The 23,564-nt window shown below is 43.5% G+C and overlaps 1 protein-coding gene across 4 annotated transcripts in view; it reads right to left on the minus strand.

The window, feature by feature from the left end:
• LOC124595000 (ATP-binding cassette sub-family C member 4-like) overlaps window positions 1-23,564 on the minus strand; it is a 207,039-nt gene that overhangs the window by 99,943 nt on the left and 83,532 nt on the right. For all 4 annotated transcript variants that reach the window (XM_047133547.1, XM_047133545.1, XM_047133546.1 and 1 more), the window contains exons 6-8: window positions 17,463-17,619; window positions 10,402-10,540; window positions 10,204-10,314 (exon numbers count right to left, since the gene is read on the minus strand). In XM_047133547.1, coding sequence (XP_046989503.1) covers window positions 10,204-10,314; window positions 10,402-10,540; window positions 17,463-17,619 — 407 coding nt within the window. The remainder of the gene's footprint in view (window positions 1-10,203; window positions 10,315-10,401; window positions 10,541-17,462; window positions 17,620-23,564) is intronic.

The raw sequence follows: 23,564 nt of genomic DNA on the forward strand, positions 1-23,564 counted from the left end.
CGTAATTGAAACTAGCACCAAAAAAAGCCAACTACTTGTTTTTGGAAGACATGTGCAGCTTAATATTCGTCTGTATAGGTGCCTTCGCTGTAACACCTACTATTGTTTATTTGTTACTTTGGGGATATGATCATTCGACCTGTTAATGAGCCAAAGAGCTGCTGTTTGCTGGTTCAAGAAAAATAGATTCGAATATTTCATGGACACAAAGTTTTCTCTTCTACGACATTAGAGAAATAACTTCTTAGCTGATGTAAAATTTTTGTCTGATAGCTACCCTTTCATTGACCTCTGGCTAAGTTTGTTAATGGGAAAAACCCACTCCGATTTGATGTCCACGGTAAACTATAAGCTCCGTGTAACTTCTGCAGCGTAGTCCAAACAACATGTGGATTACCCCGTACGTGGCCAAAGTCGTTTCGAATATGCTGCAGAACTTTCGCTGGGAAGCCCTCACACATCCCCCATGTATTCCCGATCTCTCTTCCTACGCGATTTTCATATTTTTGGAGCTCTGAAGAAAGACATTCGTGGCCATCGATTTGCTTCGGACGAAGAGGCGCACACCTGGGTACAATCATGATTCTGCAGGGAAGTGTGAACATTATTCCACAGAAGCCATTGACCATCTTGTCTCACAGTGGGACAAATGTATTAATAGTTAAGACTATTACTTTTGAATTAATAAAGAGCTTATTTACCTTATTCCATCTGTCTCACTTTGACTTGAATCCCATTAGCTACTGTTTAAGTAAGTAGTGTGGCTTTTTTAGCCTCTGGGTGGAAGTCTTTTTGTTTACTTATTCGAAAGAAATGAAATGTAGCTAAGGCCACATATCTTTTTGCTATGGATGGTGTTTGACAACTTTCATGAATGATAAATCGACACCCTAGCTGCAAACAGGCGTTGATGTACGTCATTGAGGACATGTTGAGTGTGTGTGCCCCGACCAGGACTCGAACCCGGGATCTCCTGCTAACATGGCAGACGCTCTATCCATCTGAGCCACCGAGGGCACAAAGAATAATGCCCCTGCAGGGACTTATCCCTTGCACGCTCCACCTGAGACCCACATTCCCAAAGTGTCCACACTACTACGTACCGTAGTGCGCCTAATAGATGGGGAGCGTGCAAGGGGTAAGCCCCTGCAGGAGCACTCTCCTTTGTGCCCTCGGTGGCTCTGATGGATAGAGTGTCTGCCATGTAAGCAGGAGATCCCGGGTTCGAGTCCCGGTCGGGGCACACATTTTCGACATGTCCCCAACGACGTGTATCAACGCCTGTTTGCTGCTAGGGTGTCAATTCAATTATTTCATTCTGTAGAAGCTGCACGGTCATCAATGGTATCTGTTCTTCCGGTAACAGATACTACCTTCATATACTACCTTCATATCTACTGCATCAAAAGCTGAATTTTTTATTTAGACTTCTCATTTCGCCCAAATTGAAACTATCTTCCGGTCATAATAGGTGCATTTTATTGCGCATTCCAGAACTTTAATAACTAATCATTCTTGAAATGTGCTGTTTGGGTGTAACACTTGTCTTTGTACAGTTATGCACGTTAATGTTTACATTGCAAGACGCGGTACGTGTTTGTTGCAACACATGTTATACCTAAATAGAACATTTAAAAAAATGGTTCTAATGGCTCTGAGCACTATGGGACGTAACATTTGAGGTCATCAGTCCCCCAGAACTTAGAACTACTTAAACCTAACTAACCTAATGACATCACACACATCCATGCCCGAGGCCGGATTCGAACCTACGACCGTAGCGGTCGCGCGGTGCCAGACTGTAGCGCCTAGAACCGCTCGGCCACATCGGCCGGCAACATTTCAAGATTGATTTGTTATTGCAGGTCTGGAATGCACATCTGAATGCATCTATAACGCACAGTTGAATACATACAATATAGTCAATACAAAAAAGTACAGTTGTGTTTAAAAATGATGCAGTAGAAATATTTTTTTTACATATCTGAAAGGTCATCCAAGCCCTGAGACGCTGTGACATTTTACACTGAAGACGCTGTAGTCTTAAACCGATCTGCTTCAAACTTTCCGATCTAAACGACATTCAGATGTCTTTGTGGCACTGTGTAAAATTCCTCAACGTGTGACTGCTCTCAGAAATATTTAATGCTTTCTGATAATCACTGAAAAGTGGAACAAGGAAAAGCATTGTTTCTGGAGACTTTGGCGTCAGAACTAATCACAACACAAATGTCACTTAACTCTTTACTATCGTAATTTTCATACTTCGATCGTCAACTTTTCTCAAAAAACTGTAAAAGAATAAAATGTATTCAGTTTCCAATACTTACGCGCGTTCCTGTGCACAGTTACAGCTACTTCTCATAACTGTATTTCCAGAATGAATCGCATAAAAGTTGTGGAATGAGTACTGTAATGAAACTTACGAAGAGATTCAACTGTGTGCCGGCCCGGGCCTCTAACCCATAACGATCCAGGCCAAGGCTTTATAAAATAGGGAAGTTTCACAACAGCAGTCACTTACCTGTAATCTCGAAGGTACTGAGCCATTTTTTGTCATGTCATCTCTCAGGAGTGCCGATCCAGAAATGTATAGAGGGGATCATGTGAAAAGTTTTAGAAAGTAGAAAAAAGAGAATGGCAGATTAAAGCTGTCTCGGTTTACGAGAATTTTAAGTTACTCAACTGAGTAGACAGAACATTCATCACAGAGTTTGAATCCATTTTGATGTTCTATACCTTTCATCTCCTGAATTCCTAATGCCAATATTCTTTCTTCCAAGTTCATCAACTTCCAGTTTCATTCCGTTAACTTGCTAGTGGCAGCGCCTCGGTGACGCTGAAGTAATTCACAGAGTCATTCCCATGGCGCACGGCTGTGTGTCAGAATTCCGCGTAACAAGTCCGCTAATTAGGTTCACGACCCGAGCGGCATTCTTTGACAGCAATGGCCGCTATCTGCTTTGGCGATCTGCGTGTGTGAAGTTACTTACTGCACTACTAATAAAGAGGCATTTTTCGGTTCATACTAAATGTATTCTCATGACTATTACACTGGTCGCTGCAACACTTGCCGCGTTTTCATAAATAAATATATACAGAACATAAACTGACGCATTCAGTAAGTATCATTCTGCAGTAAGACTGGCTTTCGATCTGTAAATGTTCTGTGATTACATTTGAATGGGCAAATTCTTAGATTCCATCGTCAGTGACTCACGCTCATCTGTTTCTACTTCAGTGATGATGTTATGGTCTTCAGTCCGAAAATTGATTACATGCAGCTCTCCATGCTGCTCTACCCCGTGCAAGCGTCTTTATCTTAGAATAACTACTGAAACTTTCATCCTTCTTAATCTGATTACTACATTGAGCTCCCCTCCCTCTATAATGTTTACTCCACACTTTCTTCCAACACTAAATGGTTATCCCTTGATGTTTTGGAGTATATATTATCAACCGATCTCCTCTTCTAGTCATGTTGCACCATAAATTTCTTTTCTCCTTAATTCTATTCGGTATCTCCTCACTAGTTACATTATCTACCCACTTAATCTTCAGCATTCTTCTGTAGCAACACATTTCAAAAACTTCTATTCTCATCTTGTCTAAACTGTTTATTGTCCATGTTTCACTTTCATACATGGCTACACTCCATACAAACTATCAGAAAAGACTTCGTAGCACTCAAATCAATATTCGATGTGAACAGATTTCTTTTCTTAAGAAACGCTTTCATTGCCACTGCCAGTCTACAATTTGTATCATCTCTGTTCGGCCGTCATCTGTTATTTTGTTGCCGAAATAGCAAAACACATCTACTCTAAGTGTTTCAGTTGCTAATCTAATTCCTCAGCATCACCTGACTTAATTCGACCACGTTCCAGTATCCTCGTTTTGCTTTTGTTGATATTAAACTTATTTCCTCCATTCAAGATACTGTCCATTCCGTTCAACTGCTCTTCCCAGTCCTGTCTCTCAGGTGTGCCAGTGACACTGAAATTCTGTCAAAGCTTTTATTTCTTCTCCCTTAATTTTAATTCCTTGTCAAAGGTTTTCTCTGGTTTCCCTTACTGCTTGCTCGAAGTACAGATTGAATAACATCGGGGACACGTTACAGCTCTGTCTCACTCCCTTCTCAATCGACACTTCCCATTCATGCGCAACGCCTCTTGTACCTGCCGTCTGACCGTCGTACAATTTGTAAATAGCCTCTCGCTCCTTGTATTTTACCCATGCTACCCTCAGAATTTCAGAGAGAGTATTCCAATCAACATTGTCAACAGCTTTCTGTAAGTCTACAACTGCTATAGACGTAGGTTTGCCTTTACTTAGCCTATCTTGTAGGAGAAGTAGTAGGATCAGTATTGCCTCGCTTGTTCATTTTTCTGGAATCCGAACTGCTCTTCCTCGAGGTCCGCTTCTACCAGTTTCTCCATTACAGTTAACTATTCATTGTTTAAGGGTGTGGCTTGGCGATTATGGGTCAGACTAAGGATCCAAAGACCTAGGGATCGATCCTCGGTCAGTCCTAGGATTTTTATCTGTCACCACTGCGTTCACTTCCAGCAATGTCCACGAAAGTGAAACATGTCAAATTGCATTGAGAGTCGCATTCCATATTGAACGGGATGTTGTCATACAACTAGCTGAGGAAATCAGTTCAACCGCCGCACAGAAGTAAGATTACCACCTCCAATAGAACCGGCCTAGTGAAGCACAGTGGTGCCCTAACAAACTTTCGGATTGATGACACATTTACATTGAGTCATTTACTACGATATCGCATTATAAAAGCTTATACAGATGTTTTAAACAGATTTGTAGTTTGTGTCATGTTATAGAATTTTCTGCTAACTTTTTTTATATGCAGATACTAAGGCGTCAATCCTAATTAGAGCGAACTCATTTCTATTAGTCTTCTGTCTATTTACCATATTCCAAATTTTAAGCTAGCGTTTCTTGTAAGAGTGGCCGTGAAACAATGGTTAAAAAGAAATAATGTTTGGGACACATCTAAAGACGGGAAAAACTTTCGCCGTTCTGTGCTTCTACGATTCCTTGAAAGATATTTTCGGGGAACATTCATCAAGAAATATAGTACTTAATTTTGGAAATAAAAAGAGGTAGAAGTGTGAAATGTCCCAGAACATGTCAAAAAGGCTAACATTAAGATAAAGTATTTTCATGTGATAGGATGCAAATCCACAAATTTTGACCACGGTAACCATGACGTTATCCCTTATGCTGGCACTTAATCATGTAAATGTATGTTTCCTGTCTTGGTTATCATATTCTATCTTGAAGGCTAATTTCGTTGATACTTTGTTAGATTTAGTGATAATGGTAACGCGTTTGTGATAACTTTTCAATTCTCCGTTTCCTTTAAATGGCATACTAGAAATTATAAAACAAGCGTGTTTCATGCTTAATTTGTAAATTATTGACGATAACTCACTCCTGAGGGAGCAGTTTTATACGGTGGCATTAACCGTAGATAAATCATTATCACATTTTGTTACGGCAATGATTATAATACGTCACTCCAAGAATGTCGTTTTTTGTAAATGTCCAGTGCCCGCGTGTTAAGTCTTGCGAGAGGCCTGTATCGAACGCTAGCGAAAGTCGATAGCCGATCATGTGGTCGTCGGTATTGCGCGACTTGAAAATGACATCACGTTTGCGGAAAGCAGTGTGAAACGAGTGTTAATCGAAAGGAACGAAGTTGAGACACTCAATTAGTATTAAGTTCGTCCTGATGTTATTTAGTTAGAATCTATTGAATTAATATTTAATTAAAAAGAAAAATACTATCGTCAAAGGCTCTTGAGTGCACGAAAATATTTTGTAATAAATATTTTCGAAAGAAAGAGACTGTTTATTGAAAGGAAACAAAGATAACACGGAATCGACTGATATTACGTCGCTGACTGTGCTGAATTAGCTGTATTAGTGAACAATATTAATTTACAAAGTACGGCGAAACGACCGACATTTCGAATTCTGAAATGTTCTAAGTAAATAAAATCCTTAAGCAGTTGGTATGCCTCTGAATTAACTACTCTTGTTTGGATGAAGATAGTAGTTGTGGTCGAATGGCGCAATATGACATGCTATATCTTCACTATACTGGAAGTGAACTTACAGAGGGTTACACAGAGGTATTCAATTAGTAAACACAATTTGGCTCACTTGTCATAAATTTGAACCTGGAGGTATCTAGCGACCTGAGAATTATCTTGCCACCAGCTTTTTGAGGTTCAAACCTCTGCTAAGAAACAAGTACCGTGTGTTCCCATTTGCTATTTTTAGTTTGCGTGTTGCAGCTTGTGGTGCAGAATTTCAAGCACGGTTTCAGATTTGAACTCTGGCACCAGACTTAAGCTGGTACGCAACAGGAGAAGTGATTCGTTCAGAATAATATTTAGTTCCAGGAACTGCACACGTTCATTAAGTTCCTCCACCATTTATTCCAAGTCCACGATCCACAAGTTTGACAGTTTACGGAACGTTTGGACTATCCCATTGTGATTGACGTTTAAAACCTACTGCGTCAACCATTACGGTATTACGATCTCCAAGTTGCGATATTCTTCGGACTGTATGAGGGGCACTTCCTGGTGCAATTTTAACATGGGACTGACAAGGCATCACTAGCGTTGAATGTTTGTCAGTACCCTCGTCGACATGAATTTCTAATAAATTGCGTCGCTTCCTGTTGAAGATACTGTGACCATAGTTGGTAATATAAGTACTTGCTCTGGACTATCGACCAGCTTCGGCTGTAGTCATATCGTGTCACTCTTCAATTGATCGTCTCTAAGATGGCACGAGTTCTCACGCAGTGACGTCAACGAAGCAGGTAACTGCACTTTGATTCGCCTCCTGGAGCTTCCGTTCTAATATGACACGCTCCTGAACCTTATGATCGTTAGACGATAGCAATGGATCTACGTAAAACTTGGCATGGTACTATACAGTCTCCTGTGAAGCATACACAGAAACGTTTGTGGTAGTATATTCGATGAAATAATAATCTAATGTTTATCACAGGAATGTAAGGTCAAATGTCGGTTCTGAAATTAACCCAGAACTTAAGGTCTATCATCAGTTTCAGCCACTAACTCTGTTCCGAGCCGTCTGCACAACAGCAACGTAACATTGGAAACCGGAGTGCTTTACCAAGGACCAATTATAGACTGGAGTAGCTACACACTGAGGGTACGCTGCTGCAATAGCAGATGATGGGCAATTTTCTACACAGCACAGACAATAAGACATTGATCATCAACGCGCAGGGAATAATTATTATAACGTGGTGTCCCATTCGTCTACGTCAATAACATCCATTGAAATGCCAGAGGCTCCGCTTGAGAAATCCTTATCTGTGCTGCTACTGAGAACTGATGTTTCCCCGCTAATGATTCGCTGAAAGTTATGTTTTGCTCGCCTGAGGTGCAATTCCATATGTATCGCTCCCGTGGGGATTATGAGGACAGTATTAGGTTAATTACAGCACGCACGGAGGCGTTTGAACTGTCTGTCTTCCCGCACTCCATACGTGAACAGAACTAGGAAAAAATTCTAGTAACTGGTACAATAGGACGTACCTTCTGCCATGGGCTTTACTTGGGGTTTGGAGAGTGGAGATTTAGATTAATCTGTTCCTGACGTCCAAGAGCCTACAGCCATTCATTAGCGCCTGAACAGAAACAGGCTCGACAGGCTGGTCACTGTACCACACCGACTGTTGTTAGTATTGCAGACGAATTCAATACGGCACTGGTTTATCTCGTTCACTTGAAAGGTATCACCTCTCGCGTAAGTTGTACAAGCTACGTCAAACGTAAAAAGTCAGTTGAGATAGTTCACAATGTCTGGCTTCAGCTTGCACGTTGCTTCCAGCAATTTCTTGCCATGCCTGATGACTCTTCTGGGTCTACAACGCGTAATACACTCTGCCACTTCAGTATTTCTATTGAGTGAGTGCTGTGAATATTTTCCTAGTCAGTACAACGGGGATGGTGTTTTCTTCGGGAGGCAATTAACTGGAGAAGGAATCTAGACATTCGAGTCAAATAATCCGATGGACGATTGGAGAGAACAACCGTTTACGGTAGTTAAACTACTTTAAGTGTGTTCATACCTTCCAATGACATGGCCGTTTATTTGTGGAAGTGGATGTATGATCACCCACTGTAGTTGCTTTGTTTAAAAGAGGGGGGAGGGGGGGCGGATCCAACTGCTAGGTCATCAGTCCCTCGTTTCGATGAAAAAAATTCCACAAGGGTGGGAGTAAAATAATCGAGACATACAAAACACATCTGGAAGAAAGGAGAAAACCACAAGAATGACAGAAGGGCAACAAACACTAAAATGGGCTAAATCTGGCAAGAAAATCACACAGAGACGCAAGAAACATGTAGAAGAGATCAAAACAAGAGAGCAGATTACCATGGCTGGCTGACCATGAGAATTAAAAGGAAAGGCCAGCCACTGTGCAACATATTAAAACCTCCACCCTGAAAGCACTAGGGTGGAGGACTCAGAGGGACAAAGGACATGCGCCAAAACTCAGACCAAATGATAAAACCAACCGTCACGAATAAAACGTAAAAGTAAAGCTGCTGTTGAAACACTGTCGCCCAACACCGAATGTAGGGTGCTGGGAAAGTAAAAAGTCCGCCGCAGAGCGGCGGAAAGTGGGCATTCCAGCAAGAGGTGGACGACCGTCATTTGTGAGCCACAGCGACACCGCGGTGGGTCCGCGGGACGGAGAAGGTAACTATGCGTTAGCCATACGCCGGCAGAGGACAACTGATTCCCTGCGAGAGGACCGCATGGAAGACTTCCACACATACGTGGTCTCCTTAATGACACGCAGTTTGTTGTGCGTACTGTTATGCCATTCCGTCTCCCAAACCCGAAAAACCCTGTGGCGTAAGACAAAACGCATGTCAGTTTCGGAGATGCCCATCTCCAGAAGCGGTTTCCGCGTAGCCTGTTTGGCCAGCCTGTAGGCAAGTTTGTAACCTGGGATTCCGACGTGTCCTGGGGTCCACACAAACACCACTGAACAACTGGACCATTCCAGGGCATAGATGGAGTCCTGAATGGACGCTACTATAGGATGGCGAGGGTAGCACTGGTCGATAGCTTGTAGGCTGCTCAAGGAGTCAGAACACAGGAGAAATAACTCGCAAGGGCATGAGCGGATGTCGCTAACTGCAGGCGTCCAAATTCCAAAGCTTCATTAGAAGGAGACACTGCTATAGCATTCTGTCGCTGTCTGCTCTTTCCAGTCTGCAGATCAACTGAAGTAGTAAGCAAAAAGGTAGTGAAAAGTTACCTTCCGAAGCACTGTCAACGTCTGTCGGATGAATTGTAAGGTTGCGTCACAGATTTTGGTTACAGACAAACACCAAAAATAATTCTGTTCTTCTTCAACCGGCGGAGCATGACGTCCACTTAGAAAGCACAAGAATACAATACTATTAAACTGCTGTAACTCTGCAAAACTTTGTAGTGCGGTGTTTACTAGCTGTCACTGGCTGACAAATCTTCCTCCGATCTTTACGATTCCGTTTTGCACAAAATACATCAGTGAATGACAGGACGTCAGACGATGCCAGGAATGACCTAATATGATCCACTGAGGCAACTGGCGCAACATTAAGACACTGCACTCATATTCAGGATTCAGTTTGTGCGAATCCCAGTCCAGCCGATCAAATTTAGGCATTGCGTGGTTTTCCTTTGTTGCTAAAGAAAACGTCGGGATGATTTCTTCCACACCCGTTTCTAGTCTTAAAGAAAGCTCCCTCTCTAATGATCTTGCCATCGACAAGACCGAACGTATCTTCCTTTGCTGTGCTCACCACGTAATCTACAACCAAACTTTCTGAGTGCACATAAAACAAGTGTTCTGAGTAACTAAAGAAATCTACCAGACAGTATGCCGAAATATGGTGCTCGATGTGTAGTCGTCATCGCGGTCCGCAACCTAAAAACATCAAGGCTTCAACATAATTCACTCACTAACAAGCCAAATATTTCAATAAATGTGTGTCCACGACCGTTCCACTTTCTAAACGAGAAAGAAACGCCCGTAAATGCTTATCTCCCAAAAAAAAAAAAAAAAAAAAAAAAAAAAAAAAAAAAAAAAAAAAAAAAACACCTCGAAAGTAAGTATTTAGAACCAACCTGTATTCTATTGACAGAGACCCGGGTTTCTCCTACAAAGTTCACCGCGATGGGGACGACTATTCCGAGAATCAGATTCAGTCCGTAGAAGAACTGCGACATCGCAAACACCTGCAGTAAAGAAAACAGGATGTTATGTTGATGAACCACACTAATGGTTTACTGACAGCGACACTGCGGCAAGCTGTGGCTGTTTACCTCTGCAGCAGTGGACACGCCGCCGGCCAGCCAGTAGGCGAGCAGCGTGGTGAAGAGCGCCGTGCGGTCAACCAGGAACTCCAGGGCCAGAACCAGGTTGCGCAGGTATGACGTCCGGGACACTCGCGAGATCTCTGACCTGCCAACACACAGCTGCTGTTTACCATCTTCACTAAAGCAAGCTTGATATTTATGAATATACAACTTACGTTTAACTAAAACATACTGACAACTAGCATCACCTCACTTTTTGTGCAGATTTACTGGTCAACGCACGATCAGTTGATAACAGGCATTTAGTTTTTACTCAGTCCTTTCTGTCAGACACGTAAACGTACACGTTTACTATCACCATGGCCGACAACCAAGTACACTCGACAAAGTCACGCTCAAAGCCGCATCCACACCGCCCCCACCAACCAACGGGGCGTACAGTAATTATGTTAGTTCAGAAAGGTGAGAGAGATCCGGCAAAATATCACCAAATCTTATTCGGGGAGAGCAATGAAAGTGTCACTTCAACTTTTCCCCTTCACAGTACATACATTATTATTATAACGGATAACATTTTGTTCTATAAAATTAATCCCCAACATAGCCTCTCCGCATGAACTGTATGCTTTACACGTGTGCCTGCCCGGATTTCCCGATTTGAAACCGGTGTCAGATTTCATTCGGGCAGTTCCCTGCCGCGCCGGTAGAAATTACTGAGCTATTCAGGCATACCGCCGCAAAAAATTCAGATGATAAAGCGAATCAGTCAGTGAGTCAGTCGCGATGTTCTGCAACGTATCTAAGTCGGATGTTATTGTGTTCGATATGTATTTATTGTATTTTATGTGAACCGAGGAGCTAGAAACGACGGAGAGGCTCCGTCCCCGCAGCAACCGCAGTGGTCCACAACCCCACGACGACTGCCGCAGTCCACTTCACCCCTCCGCCGCCCCACACCGAACCACTCTTTAAGGCCACGAAAGCCGCCAGCCAGAAAAACGTCGGGATGATTTCTTCCACACCCTTTTCCAATCTTAAACATCGCTCCCTCTTAATGATCTTGCCATCGACAGAACGAATGCATCTTCCGTTGTTTCGTTTGTGCGCTCGCCAATGTACGAACACTGCTGTGCGCCTACGAGCACACTTGCATTCTGAGCACTTCTTCGCTGCTCTTCTCCGTTCTGTGCCGCGCCGTTGTGTGTGCGGCGCGGCGCGGCGCGTCCGCGGTGGATGTGGCTCAAGAAACGTTATGCTAATACCGTTTAACATGGTCTCTAGCCTTGATATATGCCTCAGTTCGGCGAGAAAAGTCTTCAAGTTTCTTCATGTAAGACAACTACAGGTGAAGCCATTCATTAATGATCAGCTCCCGTAGAAGGAAAAAAACTGCAGCGATATAAGTTGCTGTTTTTCAGATGCTATTCCGAACAGTCCCAGGCATTTTCTGCAGGTTTAAGGAAGGCTGATTTAGCGGGTCAGTACACCTGCGATAGTATGCCTGTATGTTCATCAAACCAGGAGCGCGTAGGTACTGCCTCGTGAAAATGATAGTTACCTTGGAAAGGTAACTGATCATGAAGACGTAGAAGAAAGGGCAACATTTGGCCTCCGAGAATGTTTATTTCAACATACTGGATCACATTACAGTAACCTGAATGAGTGGGTCCAATGCACGATACTAAGAACATGTGCAAAACCTCGCCTCTAGCCTGGACTATACCCTCTACAGGTTAAACGGCTCATTGGCCGGTCAGTGTATTCGCAGCTTTGCAAAAAATAGGTAAATCACGACACGTAGTACCAATCAACACGCCTCCAGTCAGGTATTATCCAGTGTTGGGCGTTGTTTGATCCACTGATCACGCGCAGCTTTGTGCCGATGTGAGCTCCCTGACACTATGCAATTTCCTTCACAAAGTTCGCTCAGAAACACAAATATGCTTCTTACACCATTCCTTGTCGACATGTTAGACAGATCGCGTTGATAAACCAATAAATCGGACACATTCGTTCTCGATGCGGTTTTGGGCACGTCATAACACGATAGTACCAATCTCACATTGTCGCATCTTTTCATCGATCCATCTTATTGCACTGATTCCATACACCTCACTGCAACATATCACTTCACTGCCATGCTTTGTGGTGGGTCAACGACCAACTGGTGCCAGTTGTATACCATCTACAACATGATTAATATTTTGTCCTGTGAGAGTATGTAAGATATTTACAGTATGCAGCTTACGGCATATATCTCGAGACTTTCAGGGGACGAACTAAGTGTAGAAGCACACTATCTGATCAAAAATATCCAGACCCCCCATTACTAAACATTGAGGGTGTGACCACACTTCGGCTTTATAACCACTTAACTCTGCTGGTGATACTTTCAGTGACGTGTCGGAATGTCCGTTGGGGAATAACAGCCCATTCTTTTCAGGAACTTGAGCGAGAGAAGATAGTTATGGTTGACACTGGAGTCTGGAGCTACGGGATATTATGACTCTTTCCAAAGGTGTTCAGCTGGGTTCAGGTCGGGACTCTGCTCCGGCCAGTTCGTTTCAGGGATGTTATTGTCCACCAACCATCGGATTAATGATGTTGCCTTATGACAGGGTGCACTGTCATGTTGATGCAATCAATCATCGCCTCCGAACTGAGATCCTTTACTGTACGCAGTACAAAATGCTTTACAGTATGTTCATATACTTCTTCAATTAGCGTTTTCTGAAGCATAATAATGGACCACACCGTAACCAAGAATAACCTCCCCTTACCCTAATACCACCTCCTCTGTACTTCTCTGTCGGCACTATACATACCGCCAAGTAACATTCTCAGCCATTCGCCAAACGTTTCCTTCGGATTGCTACAGAATGTAGCATGATTCATCACTCCAAAGCACTTTTTTCCAATCATCCACTGTCCCTCTTTACATCACCTCGAGTGTCATTAGGCACTGACTACAGATGTAGCAGTGTGGCTTGTATACTACTGCAACCCATCCTTTTTAACTCCTTCCGCTGTCATTGAGCTAGCTGGACTGCTGGTAGCAATTTGAGACTCAAGAGTGACTCCATCTGATGTCAAGCGATTTTTTTGCAACCCCCTTCCGTAATGCTCGATGGTCCCTCTCCATCAGTACATGAGGTCTAACCGGTCTTGGTTTAGTAGCTCTTGTTCCTTTGCATTTTCACTCCACCATCATACCAACAACTGACTTGGGCAGCATCAGAGGAGTTGAAATATCGCTGATACATGTGTTACTCAGATGACATCCAATGACTAGTCCGTGTTCGAAGTCGAAGAGCGTTCGTTACCGACTCATTTTGCTGTCACTGTTTTTCTACTGGCAACACTCCCAGCCTCCTTTTATACTGGTGAGGGTCCTCTCGTGGCATCTAGTGGACATTCCGCATTACATGGGTGTGTTCAGATACTTTTTGTCAGAGAGTGTGTACTTGTTTGATACAGCTTTATGGATGGGACCTTAGGTGCGTTCAGCTGTATCATGAATGGATTTCAAAATAACACTTTAGTAAGTGAACAAGTGTTTCAGGAGAAAAACAACAGACGCTACGATGTCATACTATGGGCTATTATGCTGTAACACATACTATGCCGTCGACAATTTTCAAACTTTGAAACTTATGCCATTTGCCAGCTTCGGCTTTGGTTAGAAGTGTCTGATGTTTTGACAAAGTACGTTTTGTGTTGTTCTGAGGAATGTGAACTACTTGCAGCAGGGCGGAACTCCTGCCGTGCGCTGCTGCAATAGGATACATCAACCGTGTCGTCATATCGATTCTGTATTTATGCTTTTCTCTACTCCACTACTTTGCTGCTTCCAATAACGACTGAAATCTACAGGTAAATAATTAGAACTGTAATGGCTGTTCTTGTGCGCTCATTTTAAGAACCGTGTTTGCCGAGGTAGTCTTACACTTTCACAAGGCTTACGCAAAATATCTGTTTGTGATGTAGACGGCAGTATGTGATTATGTAGCTGATAGTACAGATTGAATCACTGTTGTAATTTCATTAAAGCCGTTATGGCTATACTGCCGCTTCCTCCTATAAAGCACTAAAATGCTAAAACATAGGGCCTGACAAAGGCCGCTGTAGTACGGTGATAATTATAAGTATTTTATAAGACGCGGCAGTACAACCAGAAAAATGTTAATGACATTTGTAAACCAATACTCCCTGTGGTGCTGAAGTCAGTCTTGTTACTGGTTGCCTTGCGAAGGATAAAATTGTAAACGGTAATTAAAGTGCAAATCTTCTGAACAGACTGTGTGGAAAAAAATGTGAGAAGAGTCCTAGAATGCAAAAGTAAAACGCATTTTTCGTAAGGAAAATGGACCTTCGCACAGGGGTGCATTGACAGGAGTACTGTGTGTCGCTTTCATTTTCAGGCCCAGCAAGATTCACCCTGCGGTCGTAAAGTGCCTACAGGACTTAAAAGCTATTGGCAGCGACTTCGTAATGTACACCCCTAAAAGGTCCAAGTAAACAGGTTACCGTAACATAATCGCTCAGATATCACTACGTCGCAACAACATCCTACACCCTAAGTGCCAGTTTTTTTCTCTCTTCATTGTGTTGGTTTCTGTACTGTTTACACCCGCAATACTACGCCTTATGGGCCTATATAGTTGCAGTCTATGGCCATAAGACCTTTTGGGAACGTCACAGATATGCTCAATAAGGTTCATGTCTGGGGAGTTTGGTGGCCAGCGGAAGTGTTGAAACTCGGAGTTTTCCTGGACCCACTCTGTAGCAATTCTGGACGTGTGGGGTGTCGCATTGTCCAAGTCCGTTGGAATGCACAATGGGCATGAATGGATGCTGGTGATCAGACAAGATGCTTACGTATGTGTCACTTGTCAGAGTCGTATCTAGACGTATCAGGGGTCCCGTCTCACTCCAGCTGCACATGTCCCACACCATTATAGAGCCTCCACCATCTTCAACAGCCTCCTGCTGACATGAAGGGTCCATGGATTCATGACATCTCCATACTCGTAAACGTACACTCGCTCGATATAATTTGAAACGGAATTCGTCCGACCAGGCAACATGCTTCAAGTCATCGAAAGTCCAATGTAGGTGTTGACGGGCACAGGCGAGGAGTAAGGCTTTGTATCGTGCAGTCATCAAGGGTACAAGAGTAGGTCTGTTCCGAAAGCCCATATCGATGATGTTTCGTTGAATGGTTTGCACGCTGACACTTATTGATGACCCTGCATTGAAATCTGTAGCAATTTGCGGAAGGGTTACACTTCTGTCACGTTGAACGATTCTCTTCAGTCGTCGTTGGCCCCGTTCTTGCAGGATCTTTTTCCGATGTCAGAGATTTGATGTTTTACAGGATTCCTGATGTTCACGGTACACTCGTGAAATGGTCGTACGGTAAAATCCCCACTTCATCGCTACCTCAGAGATGCTGTGTCCCATCGCTCGTGGGCCGACTATAACACTACGTACAAACTCACTTAAATCTTGATAACGTGCCTTTGTATCAGCAGTAACCCATCTAACAACTGCGCCAGACACTTGTCTTATAGCCGGCCGCGGTGGTCTAGCGGTTCTAGGCGCGCAGTCCGGAACCGCGCGACTGCTACGGTCGCAGGTTCGAATCCTGCCTCGGGCATGGATGTGTGTGATGTCCTTAGGTTAGTTAGGTTTAAGTAGTTCCAAGTTCTAGGGAACTGATGACCGCAGAAATTAAGTCCCACAGTGCTCAGAGCCATTTTTGAACTTGTCTTATATAATCACTGCCGGCTGTAGCGCCGTATTCTGCCTGTTTACACATCTCTGCATTTGAATACGCATGCTTGTATGTTTCTTTGGCACTTCAGAGTATATGTATTACCTACGTACGGCTAATAACACAGGCTGTAGAACTGGCAGTAGACAGATGTAGTTGAGATACCCGTTTTTCATCTTATTGGATATGCAGAGACTCCATCCAGTTCATTACTGCAGGTGTTACGTCTACGAAAGCTCTACAGGTACCCATGAATTTTCTTTTTGGCCAGTCGTTCGAAGTGCACGCAAGTCTCTGTTCCAATGTTCTACAGTCGCATTGGTCGTAATCGGTAATTCGCCACTTGTGTAGCATTGCTTTGGTCGCGGCGTGACCAGTTCTGATACAGGTTGCGCGTGTGTTAGCGCGCGCTCTGTATACCTGCAGAGTTGCCACACAGCCGAACGATTGGAGGGCTATGGAGGAGATGTTTGCTCCACGCAACCTGTCGCAGCGGTCCGCCTTTGTCAAGAGGCGGAAACTCTTCGTACTTCTATGTACAGCCCTAGTAGATCTCACGAATAGCTACCACGAAATGCAAGACAAATATTAGATACTAACAAATGGGTACGTGACCACATATATAATGATGGAAACTGCCCGAATTTCTCCTCACATATGGTAGAAGTAGGTCTCCGCTCGCTCTCTGTGTCTGTCAACTGCGTATGTAATTTCGTTTTGAAACTGTATCACAATTTTACTGCATGTTGAAGCAAACTGCTAGTCATTCTGCGGTTCGGCCTGCTGCACTTGCTGAAGTTAGAAAATTATCCAACTGTCACCGAGGTTGGCTCCACCATTACAGAACCTTACACGTTGAAACATGTTTTAGATCACGGCTAGTAACATCTAAATCACCATGGGCCTACATTAACAATGTTTAGTTACTTTTTTTGATGCCGGACTATTTCGAAGTTAGAACTCAATTCCCTCGCGCTCCATGTTCAATATTTTAACGGTAGGTTTATTCACCTTCTTTCACCCATTGAGTACTTTCCTACAGGAACGATGTAATCAACCAGTTCGTAAGTTCAAGTTTTGCAGAAAAATTACCTGCTCAGAATAGCCACTCAAATGTCCCTTAATTATATTATAACCAGAAGTTTGATACCTTTATGTCAGTATATGTCCACTTCAACATGGTAATAAAAAGGAATTGTTACGGTGTACCATTGTTAAGCAAGAACAAGACAAATGCTCACCTGCCACTACGAACAGAATTAGCTTAAGCGTGCATACTGTGGATACGTACTTCCTGGACTGAGCGACCAGCTTAGCAAACGGCATCTCCCAGCCGTACATCTTGATGACACGCATGCCCGACACGATCTCGTTCATCAGTTTCATCCTCTCATCCGTCCGGATCGCCACTTCCTTGCGGTACTTGGCCGACAGCCGTCCGGTTATGTCTGCAAACAGAAATCATCATCATCATCATCATCATCATCATCATCATCATCATCATCATCATCATGTCACGAGCACAGGTAAATACACTCCTGGAAATTGAAATAAGAACACCGTGAATTCATTGTCCCAGGAAGGGGAAACTTTATTGACACATTCCTGGGGTCAGATACATCACATGATCACACTGACAGAACCACAGGCACATAGACACAGGCAACAGAGCATGCACAATGTCGGCACTAGTACAGTGTATATCCACCTTTCGCAGCAATGCAGGCTGCTATTCTCCCATGGAGACGATCGTAGAGATGCTGGATGTAGTCCTATGGAACGGCTTGCCTTGCCATTTCCACCTGGCGCCTCAGTTGGACCAGCGTTCGTGCTGGACGTGCAGACCGCGTGAGACGACTCTTCATCCAGTCCCAAACATGCTCAATGGGGGACAGATCCGGAGATCTTGCTGGCCAGGGTAGTTGACTTACACCTTCTAGAGCACGTTGGGTGGCACGGGATACATGCGGACGTGCATTGTCCTGTTGGAACAGCAAGTTCCCTTGCCGGTCTAGGAATGGTAGAACGATGGGTTCGATGACGGTTTGGATGTACCGTGCACTATTCAGTGTCCCCTCGACGATCACCAGTGGTGTACGGCCAGTGTAGGAGATCGCTCCCCACACCATGATGCCGGGTGTTGGCCCTGTGTGCCTCGGTCGTATGCAGTCCTGATTGTGGCGCTCACCTGCACGGCGCCAAACACGCATACGACCATCATTGGCACCAAGGCAGAAGCGACTCTCATCGCTGAAGACGACACGTCTCCATTCGTCCCTCCATTCACGCCTGTCGCGACACCACTGGTGGCTGGCTGCACGATGTTGGGGCGTGAGCGGAAGACGGCCTAACGGTGTGCGGGACCGTAGCCCAGCTTCATGGAGACGGTTGCGAATGGTCCTCGCCGATACCCCAGGAGCAACAGTGTCCCTAATTTGCTGGGAGGTGGCGGTGCGGTCCCCTACGGCACTGCGTAGGATCCTACGTGCATCCGTGCGTCGCTGCGGTCCGGTCCCAGGTTGACGGGCACGTGCACCTTCCGCCGACCACTGGCGACAACATCGATGTACTGTGGAGACCTCACGCCCCACGTGTTGAGCAATTCGGCGGTACGTCCACCCGGCCTCCCGCATGCCCACTATACGCCCTCGCTCAAAGTCCGTCAACTGCACATACGGTTCACGTCCACGTTGTCGCGGCATGCTACCAGTGTTAAAGACTGCGATGGAGCTCCGTATGCCACGGCAAACTGGCTGACACTGACGGCGGCGGTGCACAAATGCTGCGCAGCTAGCGCCATTCGACGGCCAACACCGCGGTTCCTGGTGTGTCCGCTGTGCCGTGCGTGTGATCATTGCCTGTACAGCCCTCTCGCAGTGTCCGGAGCAAGTATGGTGGGTCTGACACACCGGTGTCAATGTGTTCTTTTTTCCATTTCCAGGAGTGTATTTTCCAACGAGTTGTAAGAAGTAGCGGTAGCCATTTCAGCACCAAAACGTATTCATGCGCAAACTGGACTAGAAGAAATAAGATGAAACTCTGAGGGCGTGAAATTTGACCTGTTCCCATCGTGGTAGCTTTGATATACTTTCTGGGACTTCATGCGTAACTAAACTTGACAATACTGCCAGATAATAGCCTTAGCTGTATCAGCGGTTACGGCAACATTTACGAAAAGTTACTGCAATTTCAAGTTAAATAATTATCTGTTCTCTCTCTCTCTCTCTCTCTCTCTCTCTCTCTCTCTCTCCCCCCCCCCCCCCCCCCCAGGCATTGTTCAGATCCCCGTTCGGACCAACCTACATTAAGTTCCTCAGCGTTTATGTAAATCGCTTGAGACCAATGGTAGCTTTGTGCTTCGTCAGGCGACAGCTGATTTCATTTTCCATCTGCATCTGCTTTTCACTACTGTCGAAAAACTCCATCCTTGCATGTATCATTATGATCCTTGGTGCGTATCACCGTAACGTGTCGCTTCTATTTGTATAGCATGTAAGTTACACTGGGCTGAGGTACTTGGAACTTGATATTACGGTGGTACATCTGTAGTGATGTTTCTTTGTGGACACTCAAATTTCTAAATCCTTTGATTGCCAATAATATGAAAACAATTTTAAAGTTTTCACAGGACTGTCCATCATTGGCAAGCAACGGGTACAAGAAGAAATTCGCAAAAATTAAAAATCGATTGTTTTAAGGTGGTGCTTTCTCTTTGAAACAGCTAGGAGACACGGTTTCCAGCCACCCATCATTTCATGTGGTGCATTTGAAAGCAAATTCGAACTTTTACTAGACAAAATTCCAGACATCTAAACTTCCATGAAACTCTTAATGCCTAAATTAAACCGTAATCCTAAGTAACAACCAAAAAAGGGCATGAAATTTAATGAATTTTACGCCAAAATTACATAATGTTCCAATGGTTTCATTCTGAAACCACTCACAAAAGCAGTAGTACAAACTCAAATTTACGTTATAAAAATTTTAGATGTACTTCCTTTGACTGTTAATGATCTCGATGGACCACTAAAAGAAATAAAAAACTTGTCAGTGTCTCCATGCCATCTGTTGATTTCCCGCTATATAAGTGACTGCTACAGCGCACTACATTCGTAGAAGTACTTCCGTGTACCACTAGATGTGTCTCTCTTGGAAATGCATCGGTAGTTTCATGCTACAGCCACTGGTACTCAAAGAGTTAACGAGGCACTCTGTGGCATTTTAGTCAGAGGGCATGGAAACTTTGTAGCAGCAAGATTTAATATTTTAGGTTCTCTAGGAGAACACTGAAGTGCACAATGAAATTATTTTCACAACTCTCAGAAAAATACTAGTTGTCAGTATTTGTCATTTAAAGCTTTTCAGAAATACTTGCAACTAGCGACATTTTGTAATGCCACAATTTTTGTTTCACCATGACCGGTTATGAAGTAACCTAGCGCCTCGTCATTTTAATCACAAAAAGCGACAGGTCGCAGTTATTTCTGAAAACCTTTATTCGTCAAAATCGCAATGTTCCACACAAATAATGGAGCAAAATTTTACCGTTGAAATGTTGTACAATCCGAGTCGTGAATTAGTAACCTTTTGAAAGTCAAATGAAGACTAAGTATCTCACTCTGAGAAGGGCCTGCCATCGAAGATGTAAGTAATGAGACAGGCCGGTAATTATTAACACCTGGAGCCTGACAAAAGCATATTATACTCTATCTGTAACTCTACCATATGATATTTATTGCACCTTAAATGATTACACTGCACATATGTGAGGAACAGGATTTCGCTAATTTGAGATATAAACTGCGAGTTTTTAATTCTTAAAGAGTTAGTAACATTATTAATTTGTTTGACAGAATGGATTAATTGCGATTTGGCTGTATGTATGTGACATTGCCTCAAGCATATTACTTACATTCTTCGTTTCGCGGCTATTAATACAGTACTCTCTCGTTCTTTGTCACCTTTCTTAAGTAATATGAAAACACAGAATACGACGTGACAGCCAGAAACTGTTCGCTATCCGGATGCTCTGATTCGGATGATTTTGTTTTGAGACCAAATGCAGCTGAGTCACTAGTGAGGTGTTTCGCAATGTTACGCCACTTGTGCACTCTGATCTCATCTTAATTTGGCTGAAATTCGTGTTTTCTGAGCGCGTGATTGTCTCGTGATGTTTCCACACTGGTTAAATATTGGTTCACCACGTTGTTTGTCGAACCTCATGGTCTTACATCGCGTCATTGTCCCAGATGTCTGAGGCCAGGTGGTCACGTGCGGCAATACGGTAATTCAGCGCTTAATACTTTTACGGCCTCGCTTATCGTGAGTAGGCCGACGAACCTCGTGGAGTACGGTGGAATACGAGGCGGAGGAACAGTTGTAAACTATCTCAAGCAGAACAGCTGCCGTGTCAATTTTAGGAGGCACAGAATACTCATGCTGTAGGTGTGTCTAGCAATTATTCCTTCCCATATTCCCTCGAAAATGGTACTTTGAGGATGGAAACAATTTTTTTCTCTGCAATCATACTATTTAATGGGTGTTTAATATTGCAAGTCTTGGCAATAATAGCGCACGATAAACGTAGAAATGACAGTGATACCAATGAAATTTTGTTTGTTTTGTACAATGACAAGTGCCAACTTGTTCTGTCAAATACTTTACACAGATTTTTGAACTAGTTGTGCTGTATGCCTCTTCAAATGTACAATATATAGTACCGTGACAGCATGACATACTTTGTCTTTGACTATGTAAGGCTAATAATTCGTTCAAAACTGGTGAAGATTCAGAAGGCTTCTGGTGATTTTAGCAGTTAAGTGAGGGTTCGAAAACGTACGAACGTGACAGCTCGTCGCTTGAACATGATTTACGTAAACGACATCTAGCAACTGTAAAACAGATGAAAATACAGGATGATACTGGAGGATGAGAGATTACAGGTTTATGAGATACCTGATGCACAAGATATTTTATTCGATGAATTATATGAACTGGAATTTTCTAATTAATTACCTTTCAGTGAGTAGAACAATAACTCGTGAACACTGCGCAAACCCTATGGACTAACCAGATGAAAAATTATACTTGAGCAGAGGGCTTCGTTATACAATACTTGATTAGAATCTCTCATTACGGGAATACACCTGCACAAATATTCTTTGGCAATGGGGAAATCGGTGGATTTGAATCACGATGAGTTGGAATCCTTCAGACATTTTCCAGATTTGAGACACTCTCATTTACATTTATTTATAAGAAAGGGAAACACATGGTTGAGGAGTTTCTGACTAACTAAAACGTTCTGATGCCCTTAGCTGTCTGTGTTAAGAGCTTCAAATATAACAATTTAGGGTTGGAATCTACGCGGTGGTTGGATCTTGGACAAAACGTTTTGCTCTAAAAGTCTAAAACTTCCGAAAGCGCACTATGTATTGAAACAAGCTGGAAAACTAACCTTTCTCTCGTGGTTTAGAAAAATTACAGGATGTTCTACTTCGGAGTTGCCGAAACATATGTCATTAAATACAATATTCTGAACGAGGTATGAATTTTATCTTTCTTTTTTTTTACACCTCAATACAGCTCAACAGTAACTATGATTCATTGATTTCTGGTTAGCCACATTCATAATTAACGGCTTTTGTCTTCGGATGATCGCGCCGTCCCATAAAGAAATAAGATGAGCAGTAACAATGCATTTCATGAGGTTTGTAAGTTTCGGCTGGATGACACGTTGCAATGATATTTCGGCTGACAACCATTTCAGCCACCTGCATGTGAGATAGTTGGCGCATGCCGTTGGCTTTATGCCGAAAATTTGTACGCTGCTGTGTGCACTTAGATCATCTCTGCATGACCGCACTCTGTCTTGTCTTGCTGCATCTGAAGCGCGCAGTCCCACGTGCAACGGTGATATTACATGTGTGTCCTCCGTCGAAATGGGAGCCTGCGGAGTTAAAATTCATTTTTCAAACTAATGAAATTGTCGTCGGACGTGCCCTTAGAGGCAAAATTTTGAATTTATGGAGGTATAAGAAAAATCACTGTGCCTCGTGTCTCATGAAGTTGAAAGCCGCCATCACGGTTAACCAATCTTCTGCCGAACGTATTTCCAAAGGTTCCTTAGTAATCTAATCCTAGAAGTGACTCATCATGGGCTAGAGTTTCGTTCCAGAATAAGCCATAATAGGTCCTGTGGAGATACAAGGCTTGGCTGTGATTAACTTATTGGGCTACGAAAGGCCAGTGTAGCAAACGTGTATTACGCGCATTTCACTGTGAGTGTGGTCCGACCAATGTAGGCTTTGCAGTACTGACATAGTATTCTGTAGATTACAGCAACACCCAAAATCAGATCATCTTTTGCCGAGCAGAGAAGAGTACATGTTTT

This window comes from Schistocerca americana, chromosome 2 (genome assembly GCF_021461395.2).
Source record: "Schistocerca americana isolate TAMUIC-IGC-003095 chromosome 2, iqSchAmer2.1, whole genome shotgun sequence".
Lineage (NCBI taxonomy): Eukaryota > Metazoa > Arthropoda > Insecta > Orthoptera > Acrididae > Schistocerca > Schistocerca americana.